At 43.6% G+C, this 21,854-nt stretch overlaps 1 protein-coding gene across 11 annotated transcripts in view; it reads left to right on the forward strand.

Moving 5' to 3' along the window:
- LOC105433371 (growth factor receptor-bound protein 14) overlaps window positions 1–21,854 on the forward strand; it is a 296,179-nt gene that overhangs the window by 266,515 nt on the left and 7,810 nt on the right. For all 11 annotated transcript variants that reach the window (XM_089074244.1, XM_089074245.1, XM_089074241.1 and 8 more), the window contains 2 exons: window positions 17,474–17,742; window positions 21,752–21,845. In XM_089074244.1, the coding sequence (XP_088930370.1) occupies window positions 17,474–17,742; window positions 21,752–21,845 (363 nt within the window). The remainder of the gene's footprint in view (window positions 1–17,473; window positions 17,743–21,751; window positions 21,846–21,854) is intronic.

The raw sequence follows: 21,854 nt of genomic DNA on the forward strand, positions 1-21,854 counted from the left end.
CAGACAGTCGTTATAAAACGACTTTGATTGTGGCAATAAATCTTTTTTGCACGTTTTTTGGCGATCTGTTTGATCTCCATCCGTTGTCCAAATGTCTAGATAAATTGATTTGTGACCTCTTTGTCCGCAGTAAACCGGTTACGCGAGTCATTCTAGCTGGTCATTCACGAGATCTCTCGTAGTAACCCAGTGACACGCAGAAAACACGATAGCCGTCTCTCCTTCTTTCCTCTTTAAGAAAAAAGGACTCTTAAATGAAAATTCTTCTAACTCTTTCGGCAAACTAAGGAAAATATATATATATAATGTTTTAACTGTCGTAGAGCTTGCTGAAATTTGCGATATTGTAAAAGCTTTTGAAATGCTTCCAAATGCTTTTAAAATTATTGTTTGTTTATGCTAATAAATCTAATAAATGATGCATCGTCCCATAGCTATTCGTCATAAAATTCGGAAAGAAGATACTTCATCCACGCAGCTTTTAAGAGAACAAATTCTTCTTCAAAGTTTAAATATCTCGAAATTGCGTCGCGGAAACGGGAAGGAAGAAGGATGCGATGATAAGTATAGCCACGAATCGGGGCGGAGTCATAACTCGTTTCTTTTTGTATCGTCCCTCTTTCTATATTTTATGACAACGACGTCGAGCCCGCGTTTCTCTCTCTCTCTCTCTCTCTCTCTCTCTCTCTCTCTCATCGCCAAGTAAAGGCAGGTACTTTGAAGACCTTAATCATATAGATCGCCTAGCGCCAGTCATAAATATCGCCGATGCAAGTTCAGGTTTGGCGCATGTCCAATTTCGTTTAACCCCCGTCCTGTCCCCCTCCCCCCTCCCTCCGGCCACCTTGGACGCGGTTCGCTGTTCCGTTCCGCATTTAGCAAATTCCATGTCTTTTTCTCATTCCGCCTCGCCCGCGCTTCTCGCTCTCTTCCGTTCGCCGTAATTCCGCAGCTGCCGCGACTTCGGACTCGCACGACTGTCAACGGTTATTACATAATCTACGTGGCCGCCTGTCCGTATTTTCACGGCATTCCTCGTCCCAAAGCGGCATTCCTCGTCCCAAAGCGTACTAGGAATATCGCCTCGTCGTATGCCAAAGCGCGAGTATCAACATTAATCCACTTATGGCTCGGCGGCGCAAGACGGGGAAACAAAGTTCCCTCGACGAGAGAGGGGGGGGGGCGGGGGGAGGAGGAGTGAGGGGAGAAGCCGCGTCAGCCTTAATTTGGCGATGTTTCAGACTTTGCAAACGATCGCGAATAGCTGCATAATTGATGTGAATTTCTACGTGGAATATAGATGTCACGTAAAATGTAATTTCTCTTTTGTACGAATACGCAAAAATTACTTCTTACAAAAGTAATTTTCCTCTCTACTGTACGTAATTTTTATATTACGCGATTTTTTTTTTTTTTAAGAAAGATTCATGTTGCTCATTTGCTTTTGAAAAATAGGTAGAATAAGAATTGATGGACGTCCGAGAGAAAGGTGGAGTTTGAGGAAACTCGAGACGGGAAACTCGCAATGGTTTTCCCCGAGGATTGGAAAATTGCAGCCACCTTCTCGTTCCGGGAGCTCTCTTAGTCTTGCGGGGGTTTGCGCCGCACCGCGAACGTTAATCCGACGTGTATTAGCGGATGCTAAAAGTCGCGAAACGCGGCTGACTGAGAAAACGTCCCGAGCGACGAGGAAGATTCGTAGCGTCCATCCTGAAGCTCGCGAAAGCGTGCGGCGGAGTTTTGCGGAGGCACAATTGAAATTCAAAATTTAAACGGCGTCGCGTCGCACTCGCGTCGTTTTGCGCGTCGCTTTACGCGTATTGAGATGCATTTTCTTGTACATCACCTCGTCCAAGGAAGAAGTGCCCGGACGAAAAAAGACTCGGACACTAACGAGAGAAAGATACTTTTGTTTGTAAAAATACGACAGTACATGAAACGCCTAATGAAACAGTTGTAAGGAAAAAGATTGGCAAATAGCACGGCGGAAGGCGCACGGGTTGTTAGAGAGTTGTTAGTTTTTATTGCTTCGCTGAAGTTAATGATAGGTTGCGAAATTCTCTCTCTCTCTCTCTCTCTCTCTCTTTCTCTTTCTCTCTGGCCATTCGTTTTACCCACGATTTCCGCGAAGATGATATAATTCTATCCAAGCGTATATCTATTCTCTGAAACGGACGCTTCTCTCCACTCCTCTCTGGAGTCGACGTCGAAAGTGCTACTAGTTACACACATATTTTATACGGTTGCTAAAACCTGAAGTGGCCATACATTAGATTTCTTCACTTTCGGCGCCGTCTTACCAGTTCTCCATTGTACCCGTGAAGAACGATAATTACCGGCGTTACCTAACGTACGGAGAGGTGGGGAGAAGGTGAAGTAATGGGAATGGAAGTCTCGCCGAATCGCGAATCTCACGGTTGCGGTCGTCATCGTCCGAAGTGGGAAACGGACAAAAAGATCGGAGAACCGACCGAAATAGTTTATTCGCGTAATTTGCATGATTGCACCGGAATCGACGACATGGCACTTGAGAGTTCGTGCATTCACGCGCGTCCCAAAACCGCCAGATCCGCCGATCTGCGCACCAGCGGGGCGGGGCGGGGCGGGGCGGGGCGGGGTGGGGTGGGGCGGGGCGGGGCGGGGTGGAGTGGAGTGGAGTGAGGTGCAATGATGCAGCCGCGGTGTTTTACGAAGACGGCGGCGGGTATTCTCTCTTAGGCTTTACGATCGACGTCAGCGTTTAACAAGAGCGAGCGGGCCGGTACCCGACCCGGTAATCTCGAGCCGCGAAGACGCCGTTCTAGCCGCCCCCGATGTCTGGTCAGACGCGCGTCTAGTGACTTTATAGACGACGGGGCAATAACTCCGACACGACCTCGAGCCTCCTCACCCCCGGGGTAAATCGGCATTCACTCGCGATTAGCAGTTCCTGATCTCCCCCCGGGTCTCGCTGCGGCTCCTTTCGTTCTGCTTACCTTTTTTTTACCGCGCGCTACACGTCTCTCTTTCGGCGAGATAATTATCGAGTGACCGGTGAGATCGCGTTTTTTTTTTTTTTTTTTTTTTTTTTTTTTTTTTTTTTTTTTTTTCCAAGAGTTTTACTTAAATATAAGAAGCGAATAAGAGCATAGATTTGCCTGACCAGTTATGTGCCGTAAGCGTCCGATCATGCGAGGCAACGTAATTCGCCTGAAAAAAAAAACGTAACACGCATTTTCGAGATAAGAAATAATTTAGAATTATCCGAGATAAGAAAGAATTTGCACTCGTTACGTTGCGTGCTTGACTCGAGCCGGTAATACTGTCGATATTTCTTTTTTTTTCTTTTTTTTTCTTTTTTTTTCTTTTTTTTTTTTTCCTTTGCACAGAAAGTTAAGTGTGTAAAACGCTACAGAATAGTTTTGCAAATCGAGATTTAATCCTCTTGGTTTATGATTGTTTTTATTGAATAATTAGGATTTTATTAATTTCTGTGAATGTTCGTGAATTAATGATTGACGTTGTACTCAGCGATTGCGTGTTCGACTTATCGTTAAAGCAAAATTTAAGAAGTTATGCAATTGCAAAACTGTGGAACATATCTCTCTATCTTCATGTTTTTTTTTCTCATTATTAAGTCAATATATTCATTTATTTCTTTTTATTTTTTTAGCATACATTTGGCTACATTTTAATTGACATTTTCTCTAAATAAATGATTTTTAAAGTTGATTCTTAAAGTTTTAAAAGGTTAAAATTTTTTGCAACTTTTATTGCTCATAACTTTTGATAAAATTATAATTTTTTGAAAGCTGACAATCAAATCATAGTTTATTCATATTGAAGAGATTAAAAGACTATGAAAATCGGTTTAGCGTTTACCGAGAAAAAGCTATATGTAGGTCAATAAACGTGAATATTTTACTGGAAAATACTTTTAAAGATTTTGATGCTTATATGTTCAAACTCAGTTTTAGAACATTTAGAGATATCTAAATGATTTTAACTACTTTAAAGAGCGTGTAGAAAAAAATCAAAGAAATTTAAGAAAATTAAAAATTAAAAATATTAGAAAATTTAAAAAAAGATTGGTTTTTTATTATTTTTGACTATATATTCCCACCTAACATAAATGTGTATTTGAAAATTGTTTTGTCTAACGCATCGTTTAGACAAACGTACAATGGAATATAAATAGATACTGAACTATATTTAGTCAAGTGACGTTTTATGCAGTGGACGGACGGGTATCAGAATGAGTCGGATGACGTAAGCTTTTGGGGATTTCTCGTTCAAGGTAATCACGTGCTCGTCGAGGACGGGCTAGTCGGCCAAGGACAACAGCCGTTAAAAGGAACCCCTTTTTTTTTTTTTAATGCGTTTGCCGCAGGCGGCTGACAGTAAGTCCGTCGGGAATAAGCGACGAGAGATCTTGGTAGATACATGGAATGATCACAATTTTCTTGTCTCAGGACATGACAAAGTGAACGTGCAATTGGCCGTGAATTTCGGATAAAAAAAATCTCTCTTTCTAAAAATTCTTTACCATACATATGTCGCGATGATTTTTTTTTAAATCATTTCATATATTCACGCGGAGAATGGTTAAATAATATTACAGCTAGATAATTCCTTAGTAGGAATTCGCTGAAAGCCACTTCTCGCAGTTGCATAATGATCGGAAAGGATTGCTCTATTTTTTTTTTTGTGCGTTTGCGACCTCGGATAACCCATTAATGACGTGAGCATGGCTGCAACGGGACCATTAATTCCGATCTTGATTAACGTACCGCCGAGGCGAAGCCGAAGTTACTTCGAGTATGACTTTGCGTAAGTCGCGCACGACCAGAAATTAATCTCGGCACAAACGTCGTTAAGTCGCCGCGAGCTTTCTCGAAAGATAAATTTGTCTTTGAGTATCATTCATTTCGTCATCGCAAGTGCGTTCCATTTTTTTCATCCTCGTAACGAACGTTACGAATCAGTTATGACATTTTATCCCGCTGATTTTATCCAATGATATTTGAACGAAAAAGCGTGTCGTTGAATTCACCTTTCCCTCTCTGACGAAAACACAGAAATCTCCGTTAGCGCTTATTTATTAAAAATTTCATTACCTCTAAAGTCTTCAATTTGATTAAAAACTCTCAAGAGATTAATGGGACACTGTAATGCACTGCAATATTCTTGTGAGATATGAGAATTTATATAAAATAAAATGAAACGAGAGAGAAGGTAGTTTCGAAGGTAGAGTTCGATCCTTTTCTGCGGAGAGAATCAGTTTGATCTACGGGCTTGTTGAAAAGAAAAATAAGTTTTGAAAGTACTTTGAAAAGGAAACATTACGAAGCGAATTAAATGTTTCGCGAAGAAGAGCGATGAGAGCGATGACGAGTGTCACGTCGAGAATTCTGGCTTTCTCGACTACATTGTGAGAGAGCGAGAGCGCGCGATACTCTTGGCCCCCTTGGCAGTTAATTTAATGTAGAAATAACGAAGACCGTTTGAGCAAGTTAAAAGGTGCAAGTGATGTCAATAATCGGCCGACTATCCTGCGGCGTGACTCTCTTTCTCACTGTCTCCTTCCCTTCGTGCTCCTTTCTCTTCCCAGTCCTTCCATCTTCCGCTCAGAATTATCGCGTCTATTTTTATTCGCCGGAACGTGCCTCTGGCAAAAGTTGTTTAACACTTCTGTTGGGAACACTACACACGTGACCGACCGATCTAATTTTATCTTATGCGCGTTGGCACTTTGCCGCTTTGCACTTGCTCTTTATATTTCTCCCATGCGATACATAAGCCATATCGAGTGCGAACGTTTCGGTACGGATCTTGGCCGCACCGCTGGATTGTTTATATCCATTTTTACCAATGCGGATTAAATTTAATCTCAATCTTTAACTTACTCTTTAAATTTTTTTTTTAATTTTTAAAAAAGGTAAAAAAGTCAATCAAACTGAGATTAATCTACATCAGTAGAAATTGATATTAAACAAAAAAAAAATATTTACATTATTTGAAATTAAAATAAGACTTACATATTTGTTGCAATTGATACATGACTAATTGCAATTATGTAATCTTTGAAATATACGTACATAATATATATATATATATATTTTTTTTTTTTGAAAATTGTACATAACGTTTAAAGCGACATGTTCGAATAGACTGCTTCGTCCATGAGGATGTAGCAAAACTTGTCGCCGATTCGCCGCGCGCAAGCTTTAAAGCCGGAAAAGTCAAGAAATTTTTGCGCTCCTTCGCGAAGCTCATTTGGTCCTCTCTAATCTTCTTAACGAGCCATTTCCCGCGAGTAACACGCGATCGATAGCTACAAGTGCCTTCCGCGCGCGCTTCCGCCTACCGGCGCAATTTCAGCTTTTTCTAAGAGAGACGCGACTCGTCGCATCTCACAACGTTGCATTGTCGCACATCCCTCGAGAGAGAGGAAGTCATCTGGTGCTGCCGCGCGTTCAGATTGAAGATCCTGAGAGAGGCCGAAGTGCGGCTTACTCGGCACAACAAGCCATTGTGCTCGATCGCCCCCTCTGATCCCGTCCTTGAGATTTCCGCATCCCATTCCATTCCAGCTACAGCCGGAGCCGAGAGATGCGACAGTACAGTTTTTTTTAGAGAGACGCGCTTGTGATATATTTAAAGTTAAATATTCTTTAATTTAAATATTCGAAAATGTTCGAAACAAATCCCGCAAATCGCGATATCCTATCGATATTTTTTTTTTTCCCCGTATTTCTGTTCGTAATTTATTCGAGTAACAAAATTAAATATGGAGCGCAATTCGAACGTAATTCAAATCCGCATCGTCGACAACGGCGCGTCATTGTCAAAATAGTCTAAATGAAACGAGAACGTTTTGCCGGAGTGAAATAATCGAGTGACACGTTTTACCCGTCGAGCTTTTACGGTCGCTCGTTCGCGACTTCGTAAATTGTAAATCGACACAGCGGGGACGTAGCTCGAGGGGAAGGGAGAGGGAGGAGGGAGGGGGGGGAAGGAGGAGGGTAATTTAAGCTCCGCACGAGACGTTAACGCGCGGCCGGTTATAGCGCGTAATCGTCGCGATACGCGGATACGAGCCCCGGAGGTTTTTTCCTCGGTTTAGCGCGAGCGCGCGCCGATTTATTATTCAAATTGCATCGGTCGGGCGCGACCGACCGATTTATCACTCTCTTTCTCCCTCTCGTATGCGACATATAATCGCCGTGTGCACGTACGAGAGGGTGCCGGCGCGAGAGCGGCGGACGGCGAGAGAGATCGAACGCATCTGTGAATGCCGCGCGGCGCGCGCCCACGCGCGCTTCTTGTGTATTATGACGTCGGTTATGACGACCGAGTGTAAGAGTGCACGTGAGTTATCGGTCTAACGTCTGCAATGCGCCCCCCTCCCCCCTTCCCCTCGTATAACGACCGACGGACCTCGCCTTCGTAGCGTAATTTGCACGATACCCTTTTCTTTTTGCAACGACTCGCATGCTTGTTTGAAACTTGTTAGGAAACTTGTTGCGGCTGTAAAGTCGCGGAATATTTTAGCTTGACTAGGGTGCCAGTTAACGAGGAAAAGAGCGAGTTAGTCTTTTGCAGTAAAATACCCGATGTTCCCCGTTTTTTCCTTTTCTTTTCTTTTTTTTTAATTTTTTTTTAATTTTTTTTTAATTTTTTTTTTTTTTTATTGTTAACGCACCGACGTGTGATGGACGTTGGGAGAAGGGATATCGCGTGAATTACGTTATACAGCGGACTGAAGGATTTGATAAACGCGTAGGTTGATTAATTCGTATGAATCACGTTTCCGCATTGTGCTTTCGCAATCGCTTTCATGAATCCGTAAGAGTTAATATAGATTTCTAGAAAAAGTTTTTTTTAGAAGTACTGTTATCCCACATCTAATACCAATGTATGATAGTATTGTGATGTCCCAAACACGTTTCGGTTACTAAAACGTAAAACATAATAGACCTAAAATATATGTTTATAAATACAGGGTGTTCTATAATTCGAGATCAATTATTCGTGAGACAAATGCGAAACTCAAAAACAAGAAAGTTGATAGGTGAACATACCTTCGAAAATGCATTGTTTATGCGAGTTATCTTTACTTTTGGAATTTTTTTATCAAAATTGACAGAAGAGATGATCTTTATGAGTTTTATAACATAATTAAAGTCATAAAAGTTATAGGTTACTTTAACATTATTCAGAATACACTGAACAACTGTAGAGTCCTGATCTCTACCAGCATTAAGCGGGTTGTTTCTCCATTGTGCAAAACAATTTGAAATTTTAATATAAAAATGGAGTTAACTCGAATACAATTTCCGAATCTATGTTGATACCAACTTCTTTTCTTGTTTCTGGGTCCCCAATCATCTTCCGTACGATTGAACTTTCAGCTTTTGAAACATCCTATATATTTTTTTTTTTTTTCGCTTTTTTTCGCGCGTTGTCGTATCGATAGACAACCGATCGAATTACAAATATGCAAGCGATATTTTCTTTTCCTCGAGAAGAATCAGCATCAATTGTAGGAATCGTTCTTTGCTCCCCCGCGAGTGTACCGATCGATCCCGGGAATGATGTCAGCCAGCCTGTCTGCCTTTGCTTTAAGTTCTTTGTCCGTGCTCGTCATAAAGAGGAGGAAGGTACTCCGCGCGAAAGAAACGCATGTTCCGCTCGCGCTCGAATGCGGGACGACAGTTTTTGCATAATTTTACGTCAATCATCGGTCCCCGTAGCCGGCGAGAGAGAGAGAGAGAGAGAGAGAGAGAGAGAGAGAGAGAGAGAGAGAGAGAGCTCCGCGGTGGTGGTGGTTGCGCAACGCCGACGATAGGGATCTCTTGAAAAGCCGAGGAACCGCACAGGCCTGGCCTCTCTGCCGTCCGCGTAATTTGTCTTTGTTCGACGACGCGACCGAGCTAATGTCGGCGGGCGGCCGGATTCTTCCATTATTTCAGGACGAACTTTGCCTTCGCTTCCTCCTCTCCCCCCCTTCTCTCTCTCTCTCTCTCTCTCTCTCTCTCTCTCTCTCTCTGCGCCGGACGTGTTCCCGAGCGAATCGCCGAGCACAATTAACGTCTATCTAAACTACTGGTCGACTACTATCCGAGCGTATCCGATGCAATTTAGGAGACGTCCTCTTCTCCTTCTGTGTATCTTCTGCAATGAGCGAAGCTGCTATAACTATAACTACGACGACGATGACGATGACGACGACGACGACGACGACGACGACGACGACGACGACGACGACTAGCAGTGGCGATGACTACGGCGACTGCTTTGTGACAGTAATTCGCCTTTGTTCGATAACCTCGGACAATTAATACCTAGTTGCTCGACGTGCGTCATCGTGCAGTCGCACGATAGCCGCTCAGTCGCTGCCGGCGAGATCGTTGCGTAACATCCCGCGCATGGATGTCATAACTCGGCAATGGCCGATGGCGGAAGCGTATCGTCTAGCTTTGTAGTCCTTTCGTCTCTTTCAGAGCCGGCTGGAATTATTCGAGGTGTAATTTCGTACTCGTATATAAAATTCTTCCGCATTGTTGTTGTCCATATTTTTCCTTTTTTTTTTTTTTTATGACAAATAACCGTGAATTATACCACTCCTCCGGCCCCTCTCCCTCCGGCTTTGCGACGAAACTGGATGGTTTCGCGTAATAAAGTAACGCCGGTAATTTTTATCTCGCGCTAATATTCAGGTTTAGAGACAAAAGACGCCTCCGACGGACGAAACTTTCTTAATTTGCGAGCGTCCTTTTAGAATGTTTTTATTACGAAACTTTTCTACAAAAAATACTTTTCCTCGATAGTTTCCAATATAACGCAGCGACTACAGCGCTCGAGGGGTAGTTCTAACCCCTAAACGTGACCACATCAGCAACAACGAAAAAACTCATTAAGATTTTTTTTTCCTTCGTTTTACAAATTCACCAAGTCTCGTGAAAGTTGTGATAGGCAGAGATAGAATGATTCACGAACAAGACTGAGAGATAAAATGCATCGGCTCTCTCTCTCTCTCTCTCTCTTTCTCTCTCTCTCTCTCTCTCTCTCTCTCTCTCTCTCTCTCTCTCTCTGTCGTGACATCATCCGGAGAACGATTTTGAACCACAGTGCCTTGTATCAGGGCACGCAGGCGAGTTAGGGGTGCAAGGTAAAGACAAACGGGAGGAGGGGGCGGGCAGGATAGGGGGCACCGTATTACGAGGAGACAAGGGGAACAAAGAGCAGCATGCGCAATAGCGTCGATCGGTGCAAAGCGAGGCAGGCCCCGTTCGTTCGTTCGTTTCCCGGCTACCCGACTGCAGGGACAGTTGATGGGCGCCTGGCAACAGGCTTGTCAGGGGTTGTCAACCCTAAGTCACGCATCTCATGATCGCTTTACGCTTCTCTGCAACCTTTACTCTATGCGAATTCTGCAAATTTGATCGGTAGACTGGCAGGCTTTTATGATATGATGGTCGCGAATTTTCACAAGATTTTTTTCATCTTCTCTTAAGAGAAAACTCTGGAAAACTGGATAATTTTTTTTATTACATTTTATTTAGCAAGGATTAGGACATATTTAGACAAATTTATCTTTTCGAGAAGATCTTTTCAAGAAGATCGACCCCGTAATAAAATTTGAAGTGTTGTACTTTAAATTAAGATGATTACTTTGTTAAATATTCTTGCAGCATAAAGTGCTATCTTATTGTCTCTTTCAAGTGTCACTTTCTTACTGCCAAGTTTAAATACAGATATTTGCATTTTATGCAGGAGAGACGTTTTCAAATAGATCGCCGGGAACGTTGAGAAGAGTAGGAAATTTCCAACGTGCGGGGTACAAAGTTAAAAAAAAAAAAAACATATCGTTCTAACGCAAGCTTTTAAAAAAAAGTACCGCCAGATTAAGCTTGTATAAATAAACGTGAAAGCGTCGTGCTGCGGTTTTTGCTTTATTTCTGCAAAATATTAGTCCGAGCGTCTCTCGCGTCGCTCTCGATGGGGCGAGGAGAGGAAGTGGCGTAGCGATAAACCCCCCGCAGTGGTACTACCGGAAATAGCCTCGATAAACCCTTCCCCGCGTATCTCTCACGCGGCGATGTCGACCGACCGACCGACCGACCGGCCGGCCGGTGTTTTCCGAGTAAATATAATGGAAACCGACGCAAAAGTTTTCCATATACCCGGGAGTTCCGCGTGCGCTTCGAAGGAATTTCTTTTATCTCTCGAGTCGCGCAACCAACATGCCCACGTGGCCGATAGCGATAGGACCGGTTGCCGGTGGGATCGATATCACGCGAGTCGAGTCGATACGTAGCCGCGGGTTTCCAGGTGCGATCTCTTCCACTTTTTCCTCCCCTTTATCTTCGACCGGTGTTGACCCCCCACGTTTATACTATGCAAGACCCGTAGGAAGTCGCGACGCTCCTCGAGACATCGCGACATCGAGACATTCGTGAAAACTCGGCGGAGAGAGAGAGAGAGAGAGCACGTATCCTCGTTTCAGAAGAAGCCTTATCTTCGGAAAGCAACAGACGCGGTATTAACATTATGCATATACAGGATGTTTCAAAAGTGGACAATCGCTCCGGAAGTGATTGGGGATCCAAAAACAAGAAAAAAAGTTGGTTATGGAACATGGATTCGGAATTGCGGAATTGTTTTCGAGTTATCGTCATTTTCATGAAATTTTAAATTGCTTTGTTTTTTATTTATTTTTTTTTTTCAAATTGAAAAAAGAGATAGATCTTTATGAGTTTTATAATATAATTAAAATCAGCATTAATATTTAAATAGGTATCATGTGAAGATACAGTCCGCTTAGCATCTCTTGACAGAGATCAGGACTCCACAGTTGTATATCCCGAATAATGCTGAAGCAGCCCGCAACTTTTATTTGAATTTAATTATATTATTATAAAACTCGGTTCATCTCTTCTCTCAAATTTTGATCAAAAAATTTTCGAAAGAGAAGCAATTCCAAATTTCAACATAAAAATGGCGATAACTCGAAAACAACGCATTTTTGAATCTACGTTTATGTCAACTTTCTTGTTCTTTCTTGGAGCCCTCATTCATCTCCTGAGATCTCGACTTACAGAACACCCTGTATAAGCGAATGTATTTTATCGGAAGTTTATGGGATACTTCTGTAATTTTAATAAATCAGGTTTCTTGCATTCGAAATCAACTCTAAAAAATATTTTAGTATCTCCATTGTAGGTAGATTTAATCTCGTTATAATTAAATAGCGCGTTAAAAACTCGGCCTTTATGAGCATTTTGCCTCACCTATGGCTATGCTCTCGGCGTATTATGCTATGGTCACGAAGCGAGATAGTAACCCAGTAACACGCGGAAAGAACGACTATTGATCGGTCGATGCGTCTCTAATCAGCGACTGCTAGGCTGTTTCATAGTAAAGATTGAATTTCCAAGTTGGAAAAAAATGCCAGATTGCTTTTTGGCATTTATGATCTATGATGAGAGACTCGGAATATTCTGCGTACATATTATAAGAGCAATAATACTATAACATTATGCTAATATGGATCATGTAAAAACTAAAGTAACATAAAGGAATGAGGTAATTCAGAAAATCTTTTTTATTTTACAAAATCTTTTACGTAAAAATCAATTATTTTTAAACTTTTATCCCGCGCAATTAATTACTTAAACTTAATTGTCGACTTACGCGCGCGACCTGCGCGAGTGGCGGGATCGCGGGGATAATTAACAGAGTAGAATTTATCTCGTCTGCGAAGGTTAATTCTTCTCGTACCTGCTTGGTAGGCACTGTGTGACTGTCAACAGCCTCCACGCAGCTCCGGGTAAAACGATATGCTACCAAGCAGAGACAAGGGAGGAGGGATGCTTTTATCGGTCGTAAAACAACGTTAGGCACATCCACGATAACGAGGGAGTCGCGAAATGCCGTGTCGAAACGGCGACGTGGTACCGGGAGGGGGGGAGGGACGAGGGAAGAGCCGAAGGGAAATCCAATCGCTGGTGGAACATACACACACACGTGATATTCCGGAGGAGGAGCGCATATATGAACGTCGTTGTCGCGACGTGCAATATCGCCTCGCAATTTCGTAATATCGCCGTTATATTGGCGACGATTTAAAATGTCGTAAAGCGAAATAATGCGACGGAGAGTGTGGTACTCCGGATTGTAAGAATATTCACGCACGAAACGCCGGCGATCTCGCGAGTCAGCGAAATTTCGTTACGAGGGGAAAGCGTTTGATTTCGAGGATGGGTTTAACATCGCGAAGCGAATCGACTCGTGAAATCCAGCGCGCAGTTATTGGCAGTTATACGATGAGTTTATCTCAATCGCGTTAATTCTCGATGTATATACATGCCGTTACGATATCAATATTAATATTAATCATTTTATAATTTGGCTGGTTACAATTTAGAAAATTATCATTGTTTTGCGTTACACGTTTTTTTTTTTTGCATCTCTTCTCAATACAATTACTATTCACGGAGGAGGATAATTACGTTGTTTCCACACTATCGGATATTTCAACGTATTTCGTTGGTGGAGAGAATTGTGTTAAAGCTGAGAGAAGTCTTGAAAATAACAAGTGGGCAACGACTTAATGTCACGCTTATTTTTAATTAAGCTAACATTATATGCAGAATTCAAACTCGAAATTTAATTATCAAGGTGTTTAGCGTTGAAGTCCAGATGTGCAAAGAGCTAACACAGTCTGTGATCTATGCAGTGATGACTTTTATGTCTCTTCGATGTCGCCTTTCTACAAGCAATGTAACGTAATTCCTACGAGAGGAAATGTGCTACGTCGGGGGTCGGGCGGTAATCGTGCAACCAGGACACATCATTTCCGACGGCTAGCGCTTCGTGTAAAGGTTGATCGAACGAGGGTGGTTGAGGGGGGAGGGAAGGGGAGGGGGGGGAGAACGTTATCCGTTGCACAGAGTCATAACTTCGAAGGAGCTTGTAATAACGATAAAACACGACGAGGAAGCCTGGCCGAGTCAGGGAAAGCTCTCCCTTTCCCTCCCTCCCCCCCCCCCCCTTCCTCTCCCTCTCGCCCTCTCCTCTATGTGTTTAAACCGACGAAGTTAGGCCGGAAGTAGTAAACTCGCCCGGAACCCAGGAAGCTCGCCACGTTAACTTCGCTCGTCGGACATCCCTTAAAATATTATATACACGTGGCCGGACTTAGATTGGTCTGAGCCACGCCGCCGGGCTTTACTGCCGCTAAACGTTTCGCTCCTGATATCGCTCAGTGCACCGTTTAAAAATCAATTTACCTGCGGAAGCCTCCCCCCCCGATAGTACACGCCGTTATTAACTTCCTGTTGTACCCTGCGATACCCAACACCTCCCAACACTTCCTTTATTACTTTACTAACGTCAATAACGCGAGCGGGAGGAAATGAGTGAGAGATAGTGTGACGGTTATATTCCAGGATAAATTCCTTCCACGAGAAGCTCGCGAAAGGATAGTAAAGGAAAAATATAAAATATAACTTAAACGAAACGTACGCATCCTGTATGCTTCTGTAGAAGCTACTGCTCCCGCGTATGTATAATTATTGCTAATAAATTATGAAAGTTAAATAGCGAGGAAGGCTATCTCACGTGCGAGAGATAGACGACTGATTCTGTCCTGTGTGTTTGGGAGACAGTTTCTAAATTGCCGGGGCATATCGGGTCACTCTGGTGTCAAGGCCATGCCAGGACGAAAGCCTATTGCAAAGATACCCCCCCCCTCTCTCTCTCTCTCTCTCTCTCTCAGTCTCTCTCTCTCTCTCTCTCTCTCTCAGTCTCTCTCTCTCTCTCTCTCTCTTTCTCTCTCGCTCGTTCGCTCGCTCGTTCGCTTATTCTCCACCCTTCTCTCTCGAGAGAGAGAGCAAGAGGGGACGTATAACGGCTTAGAGAAGGAGCAAGCCGAACTGGAGAGAGCCGGTTGAACATCGATCGCGGCCGGCCACGTTACGGGCGTATGCTCGGGGCCGCACCGGCTTTCCCGGTTTCCGGGGGCTTCTGAAAGCACCCTCGAGTTCTACGGTAATTCTCCGGCTGATGAGGAGGAACGCCGAAACCTCTTTCTCTCTCTCTCTCTCTCTCTCTCTCTCTCTTTCCCTCTCTCTCGCATAATTCTCTCCCTCTCGCACATACTCGCGCCGCGAGCGTCTATTTATTTTAACGACCGACTAATCCACTACGTGCGGCTCCGGCTTTTTGCTCGTTATCAAGGATCCTGAAGAGCGGGGGGAGCGTTGCTTATGCGACGACGCAAATTATCCTACGGGAGTACGTCCACACTGTGCTACCGATATACCATCGCGCACAGATATCCGGATATAATTTATGTTTGAAATTTCGGAGTACAGATACGCGGAGTAGCTCATAGCTTTGATCGGCGCTGTGAAATTAGATGTCACAGGTGCCTGGGCCACCAATTTTGAATCGTGGCTTTGATACTCACGTATTTGATGTTGACGTACGTTCGAATATTCTAGATTGTGGGTTTTCTTCGTCTACCTGGCGCCTCAATCATAGTCAATTATTATAAAGGTGTTCCAAGCTATATTTCGATCTCGTCTCTTGTGATATTGAAGCTCGTTGCGGCGTCGATGTTTTTTTTTTATCGTCGATTGTGGAATCGCGGTTCGCGGAAAGAGGAGCCTGCGAAGAAAATTATTGCCAGGGAGGCGACGATGAGTTATCGTTTGCGATTGTTACCGGCTGTATCGCATTCGGACTATAATTTTACGGGAGATTCGCGCGGCACATTTATTCGCCGTGGATCACCAAGAGGGGCGGGGGGGGGTGGGAGGAGGGGAAAGGGAGAGAGAGATGAAATAGGAAGAGAATTCGTTTTCCTTTTTCTCTCTCCTGCAGGACAAGTTATTTACCGGACTGGAAACCACCCACGCTTCTAATCCCAAATAAAAGCGTTCGGCGGCAAACCGGAACGGCTCGCCCTCTTCATCGTGCTCGCTCGTAACGGGCTTCCGTTTGCCAAGAGATGAACGTCGAAACGTTCATATTCGGGATATGGATGGACGTATTTATCCCAGGATCATTGAGCACGTTGAAAACTTAGGTACGTCGCATCCGCTCACCGATAAATATATTCATCCATATAACGATAAACTCTCGAAAAAAATCGCAGTCGAGATTTTTCCCTTTAAATAAAAAGATTTTCCGCGATATGGGAATAATAATAATAATAATAATAATATGGCGGTTACTTAGCGTCGTATATACACATGTGATCTCTACCAAACAGCATGCGCGCTTTCTCAAGAACGCTTCACTGCTTGGTAGCTAGAATGCTACCAAAATGGAATCCTCGGCTCACCAAGGATCAGGTGGAAGGGGAAGTACGTACAAAGAAGAAGCACGTACACGTGTGCTCACGTATGTGCTTCTCGGAGAGGCGAGACCTCATTCTGGCACCTCTGCGCCTCACGCGTCGCGCGATTTTCGCCCCAATAGACGAGTGCCAAAAAGTGACCAAAATTGGAGACGAGTGCCAAAAAATGGCCAAAACTGGACTCTAGCGAGAATGCCAAAAGCTACATGGTGAGATATATAAGCTCCAAAGCGTTCGAGGCCACACTTGTAATATCGCCGCACAGATCACCGAGTTGAAGGGATAAGATAGGCGGCCGCTCGAGACATCGAGCTGATAAGCAGACGGACCAAGGTGTTGGATCGGTCTTGCTGCTAGCATCGCAACATAGACATCGAGTGAAGGAATACAAAAGCGGCAATTGCATATTTAGCATCACACCCACCTCACAGCTACAGACGACGGATCGAGGTAGCTCAGCTGTTCAGAGTAGCCCTGCCGTCGAAATGAACAGTAAACTATTCTAGACGACAGGCTTGTGAGCCGGCAATCACGGAAAGGCAATCATAGATGGACGAATCGAGAAGGAAGTCCTTCTTCGTCTTTATTGTGACTCTAGGTTGGATCGAAATTCTGATGCGCCATGCTGCCTTACTCGCACCGGGAACACACCTTCAGCGTTACGAGGTCGCTGGGGACCACAGCAGTACATTCTAAACCTTACCGACTCTCGAGTGAGCGAGCATAACTAAGTGAGAGGAACAGACTAACTTGTATAGTTTGATGATAGTCTACAGCGCGCATAAAATACACAAATAATTGTATCAATCCATACCAAGCGACTTAAATCCGCACTACAAATACGCGCATGCCAAATCCTTTCTGTACATATGTATATAGTTAGCCTCTCTATCAATAAACATTCGTATATACATACTAAATCAGAGATTAAATTCACTTGGACCACACACGTCATCCATACATATATACAACACACACCCACAAATACATAATAATTTTCAGATCTGTCTGGCAAAATGTTCTCTTAATCGAAAATTTGATTTGAAATAAATAAATAAGTGAAATTTTAAGATTTAAACTTTAATTTTCCAGTATGTTCATGAATGTTCCTTCTTCTTGCAGGAATCGATACGATCACGCGTGGCGATGGATTTTACCGGTAGCGTGGGCAGGATAGTCGAAGATCCTAAAGAAGCTAAGGACATAGCCGAAAACGAAGGCATGGTCTGGCGACGGAGATGGCGACCGTTTTCACGAACACCACCAGGATGCGCCATGATGAGGCTGCATGGCCTTGATGCCGGTATACATGTTCTTCAGCCTTGGTTCCACGGCGGCCTCAAGAGGGATGTCGCGGCAGCTATTATTAGGGATCACGGTAGTGTTGACGGGTAAGTTCAATCCTGTCAATTAATCAACTTCTCGAGTTAACTTCGTGAAAAAACGCGATTTAATTTTCGAGGCGAATTAACTAGATCGCAAAGTTACTTCTCGTTCTGATCTACGGAGATCGCCAAGATATAAACTTACATATAATTTAAAGCATGAAAAAGATTTCGTATATATATATAAAATTTAGAAAAATTAACTTATACAAAATTAAACACATTTAAAAGTGAACAAATGAAAATAAACAGAGTTTAATCGAATTTTTGTCATAAGAAAATACTTGAAATCACAATATGAAAATTATGGTCACACATGGATGTGTTGTCACGTACACGATAGAATATTCCATGAAGAATTGAACTTCACCCGAGGCTAAAATTTCTAAATTGTAGTCCAAAGCTGTGGCAGTTAACGCTTCTCGCTCATTCGATCGCGAGCGAAGCGTCGATTAATAATGCGTCATCACCGATTGCAACAGCGGTATCGTCATTGATACGTCAATGATGCTGCCCGAAAATCCCGATCGATGTCGATGTTAGCGACGATAACCGTCATCATCCGGGCGGGAGAGGGTCCGCCTCAAACCGGTTGAGAGTTACGACCTCGAAGCTGTTGGCACGGGCGACACGCCTGGCTGACGCTTGCGTAATCTTCAACACGATTATTACGAGCGATCGTAAATCACGATGAATTCCTATCGACGAACATTCTGTTCCTTTCGCCCACCTGCGCTCCTCTCGTCTCTCTCTTTGTTATTTTAGTATCTTATTATTTGCTAATTCGCCCGTGGCCGTCCGCGTATTTGAATTTTAATGGCGGCACTCAATCACCGGCGAGCCAACTTTGTTTGCTTTACACGTGATAATGTTTCTCCAGCGCATTCTAATAATAATCGATAATACTTTTTCCCATCATCCGATAAAATATGAGAAAATGTCGTACAGAGAATAAAGGTAACAACGCAAAAATGTGAAGCGGAAAGGAAAAAACATTGGGGGGGGGGGGGGAAGATGAGGTTTATCAAATGCTGCTCTGTTATTTGAGATATTTTTCTTTTTACGCAATCTCTCGTGTTTCTGGATGAAGTTCATTCTCAAATAAATCCTTCATTTTGTGCCTCCTGTCTACATTTTCTTTTTTTTTTTTTTTTCTATTTCTTTTTTGTACCTCTCACCGCCTTCAACTGTGCCGCTTAGTGTTGGGTCGAAACCGTCATCGTATAGCTTATTGACCCTCGCATTTAACCCGTATTGACCTGCGTAATCCCAGCGAGCGTTACACGTGTAGACACGCCCTTGAAACGTTAGGAAATTATTAATATCCTAAATCAGATTTCATTATATTTGCGTAGGCACTCTCGAGACACCGGGGCATTGCTCCCCGGAGTGTGTTACATATTTCACAGGACAGAATCGTGAATGCGATAACGTTCTCATTAGATAAGGATAAAATCAAGATAAAATTATGAAAAAAAAAAAAAACAAAAAAACAATCGAAAAGAAAAGATCCGAAAATTTTGTAAGTAAATTAAATAAATAAATTGCGTTACACACACGTCAATGATACGTTCAGATCGTATCGCGTTTCTTTCTCATATTTCTGACAGCTAACGAATATACTTCGAATATATTTCATCTTCAGCGATCGAGCGATCTACCGTCTTCGGTCTACGTCGATCATCTATCGGTGACGGTACTCTCGCGGACGGTCACGACCCGAGCGAGCGGCAGCGAATTTTGCCGATATTCCGGCTTGTCGCTTGTCTCCTCTTATCTCCTCCCCTGCTCATCCTCGATCTCATCTTTTATTCGCCATACTAGCGCCGGGAATCGCGGATAAATGGTTAATTAACGACTCTCTCCATCTATCTCGTCGCGCTTAGCCCCGGGTAATTGAGTGCTCGGGGATCACGTAGTTGTCTCCGGGTTTTACGTTCGTTCGGGGGGAGGGGGGAGGGGGGGGGGCCCCTTGCATAAATTTGCATAATCTCGATCGTACACCCGCCTCCGCCGTATTCTCTTCCTCCTCCCTTCTCTCTTCATCTTCCGACAATAGTGGAAAAAAAAGAACGGAGGAGGGGGGAGGAGGCGCGCGATGAGAGTCCCTCCTCGTGTCTCTCCCTACCTGGCAACTCGCGAGTTTCTTCGCTCTTCGAACGTGAGTTCACGTTGTCTCGCGTCGCGAGCCTCGCGGTCGTTGTCGGATGTGAAAAACCTTCTAATCGATTCCGCCTCGAGCATTGTCTACTAATCGCCATTTGTTCCTCCTTCTCTCTCTCTCTCTCTCTCTCTCTCTCTCTCTCTCTCTCTCTCTCTCTATGTTGCGAGTTAGCTCGGGTAGCTCAAGAGATAGAGGAGATATATCCTAGCGACGGACGGCGGGTTTCCTTTGTACTATATGGGCGCCGTAACGTCGTTATCCTCTAACTCGAGATAGTTCTTGGACATTACCGTTTCGCAGCCGGGACTACGAGTCAGTCACCACTGTCAGTGTGTTATCTGCCTAGCCGGTAGACGTGGAATATTCACTCGCATGAATATTCCATTGGACGAGCATCGGGGTTGATGAGAGACGATACCAGGGGGCATTAGCAAATGTTATCGTTGCTACACATGAATAATCCGAGATACTAAAAAATGGGTCGCGCGAATACGATCTCGCGAAATTCTCAGAGTTTTTTTTTTTTTCTTTTTTTTTTTTTTTCTTTTTGTAAGAATTTGTCCTCGCGACAGACAGCAGGGACGCACCTCGAGGAAATACTAGTAGATTTAAATCCAGCACACGGGATATGAGATTCCGTCGTCGAAGGAATCGCGCTAACGTTACGAAAGAGAAGGTTTCCTGCGATAAAATGTAGGGGTATTCTTTCCGCAGGAACGTCAGGAATGTGAATTAATTATTAAAATATTTTCTGAGCAATAGATGTCTAGATTAGTTTCTCTTCAATTTATAAAATTGTTTTATGCTTGTATGCGTGACTCGTCGTATCATTGTGTAATATTTGTCGATGATATCGTGTCGCGTGATATCAAATATTTATCGGAGAGCAACGGGCATCTGCTTGATGATATTTTATCGCGAAAGGGACTGCATATAAGTCTCTCTCTCTCTCTCTCTCTTTCTCTCTCTCTCTCTCTCTCTCTCTCTCTCTCTCTCTCTCTCTCTCTCTCTCTCTCTCTCTCTTCAGTGACGGCGGCAACGGGATTTCTCAACATAACAGTGTCAGGAAGGAAGCGGGAACCGCTTCTTTCATTCGGAGTTTTACGATCGCGTGGCCGCGTTGCGATCGTTTTACGACACGAGTCTCTCTCTCTCTCTCTCTCTCTCTCTCTCTCTCTCTCTCTCTCTCTCTCTTTCTCTGCAGCCAATCCACCTCATGACCGACCGGTTGGTCTTCTCCTCGTCGTTGCATCCCCTGACCTCCATCTTCGCCCCTAGCCCCTCTGACAGTTTTTTTTTAAACCACTCCACTCGTCTTGCTGCCTTTTACGACCATACTAATTTATACCGTGATACGCCTGGACGAGACGTAGCCTCGCTACGGCCTCCCCGGTATCAAACATCTAGCACCCGGTGCAGCATTGCTAGTCCGCACGCTGCCAAAAGTACAGCCTATCTCTCCTGAATCTCCCAACTAGTCCTGCATTCGGATACAGGTCTGTCTCTTAACCCTTTCTCTTACCCGGTCTCTGACATTACGTATCACTCGAATGTTCCTAGAAAACTTGAAAGTTACGGTGAGAGATAATGACATGTCCGCTGTATATGCAAATCTTTCATGAATATATATAACCGTCACCGCCTTTGTATAATCAGTACCAGTATTGTTTATCTAGATCGCGTCGAATTGTTACTTATAAATTTTTTATCAACCACGATCTGAGACAAATAAATTTAACGGTAAATAAATTGAAAGTCGATTCGAATTTAAAAGCAATAACTGCCTACGATAGATATATTCGTTCGCGACTTTCGAAATTTTGAAATGTTCCGTTCTGTGTGTGTTTTCAGAGTGTTTCTGGTCAGAGAGAGCAAGAGCAATCCAGGAGCCTTCGTGCTGACCTATAAGTACAACGACAAGGTCTTTCACGCGCAAATCCAACCCGTAAGTATC

The sequence above is a fragment of the Pogonomyrmex barbatus genome, unplaced genomic scaffold (assembly GCF_055798465.1).
Source record: "Pogonomyrmex barbatus isolate J1 unplaced genomic scaffold, ASM5579846v1 scaffold17, whole genome shotgun sequence".
Classification (NCBI taxonomy): Eukaryota; Metazoa; Arthropoda; class Insecta; order Hymenoptera; family Formicidae; genus Pogonomyrmex; species Pogonomyrmex barbatus.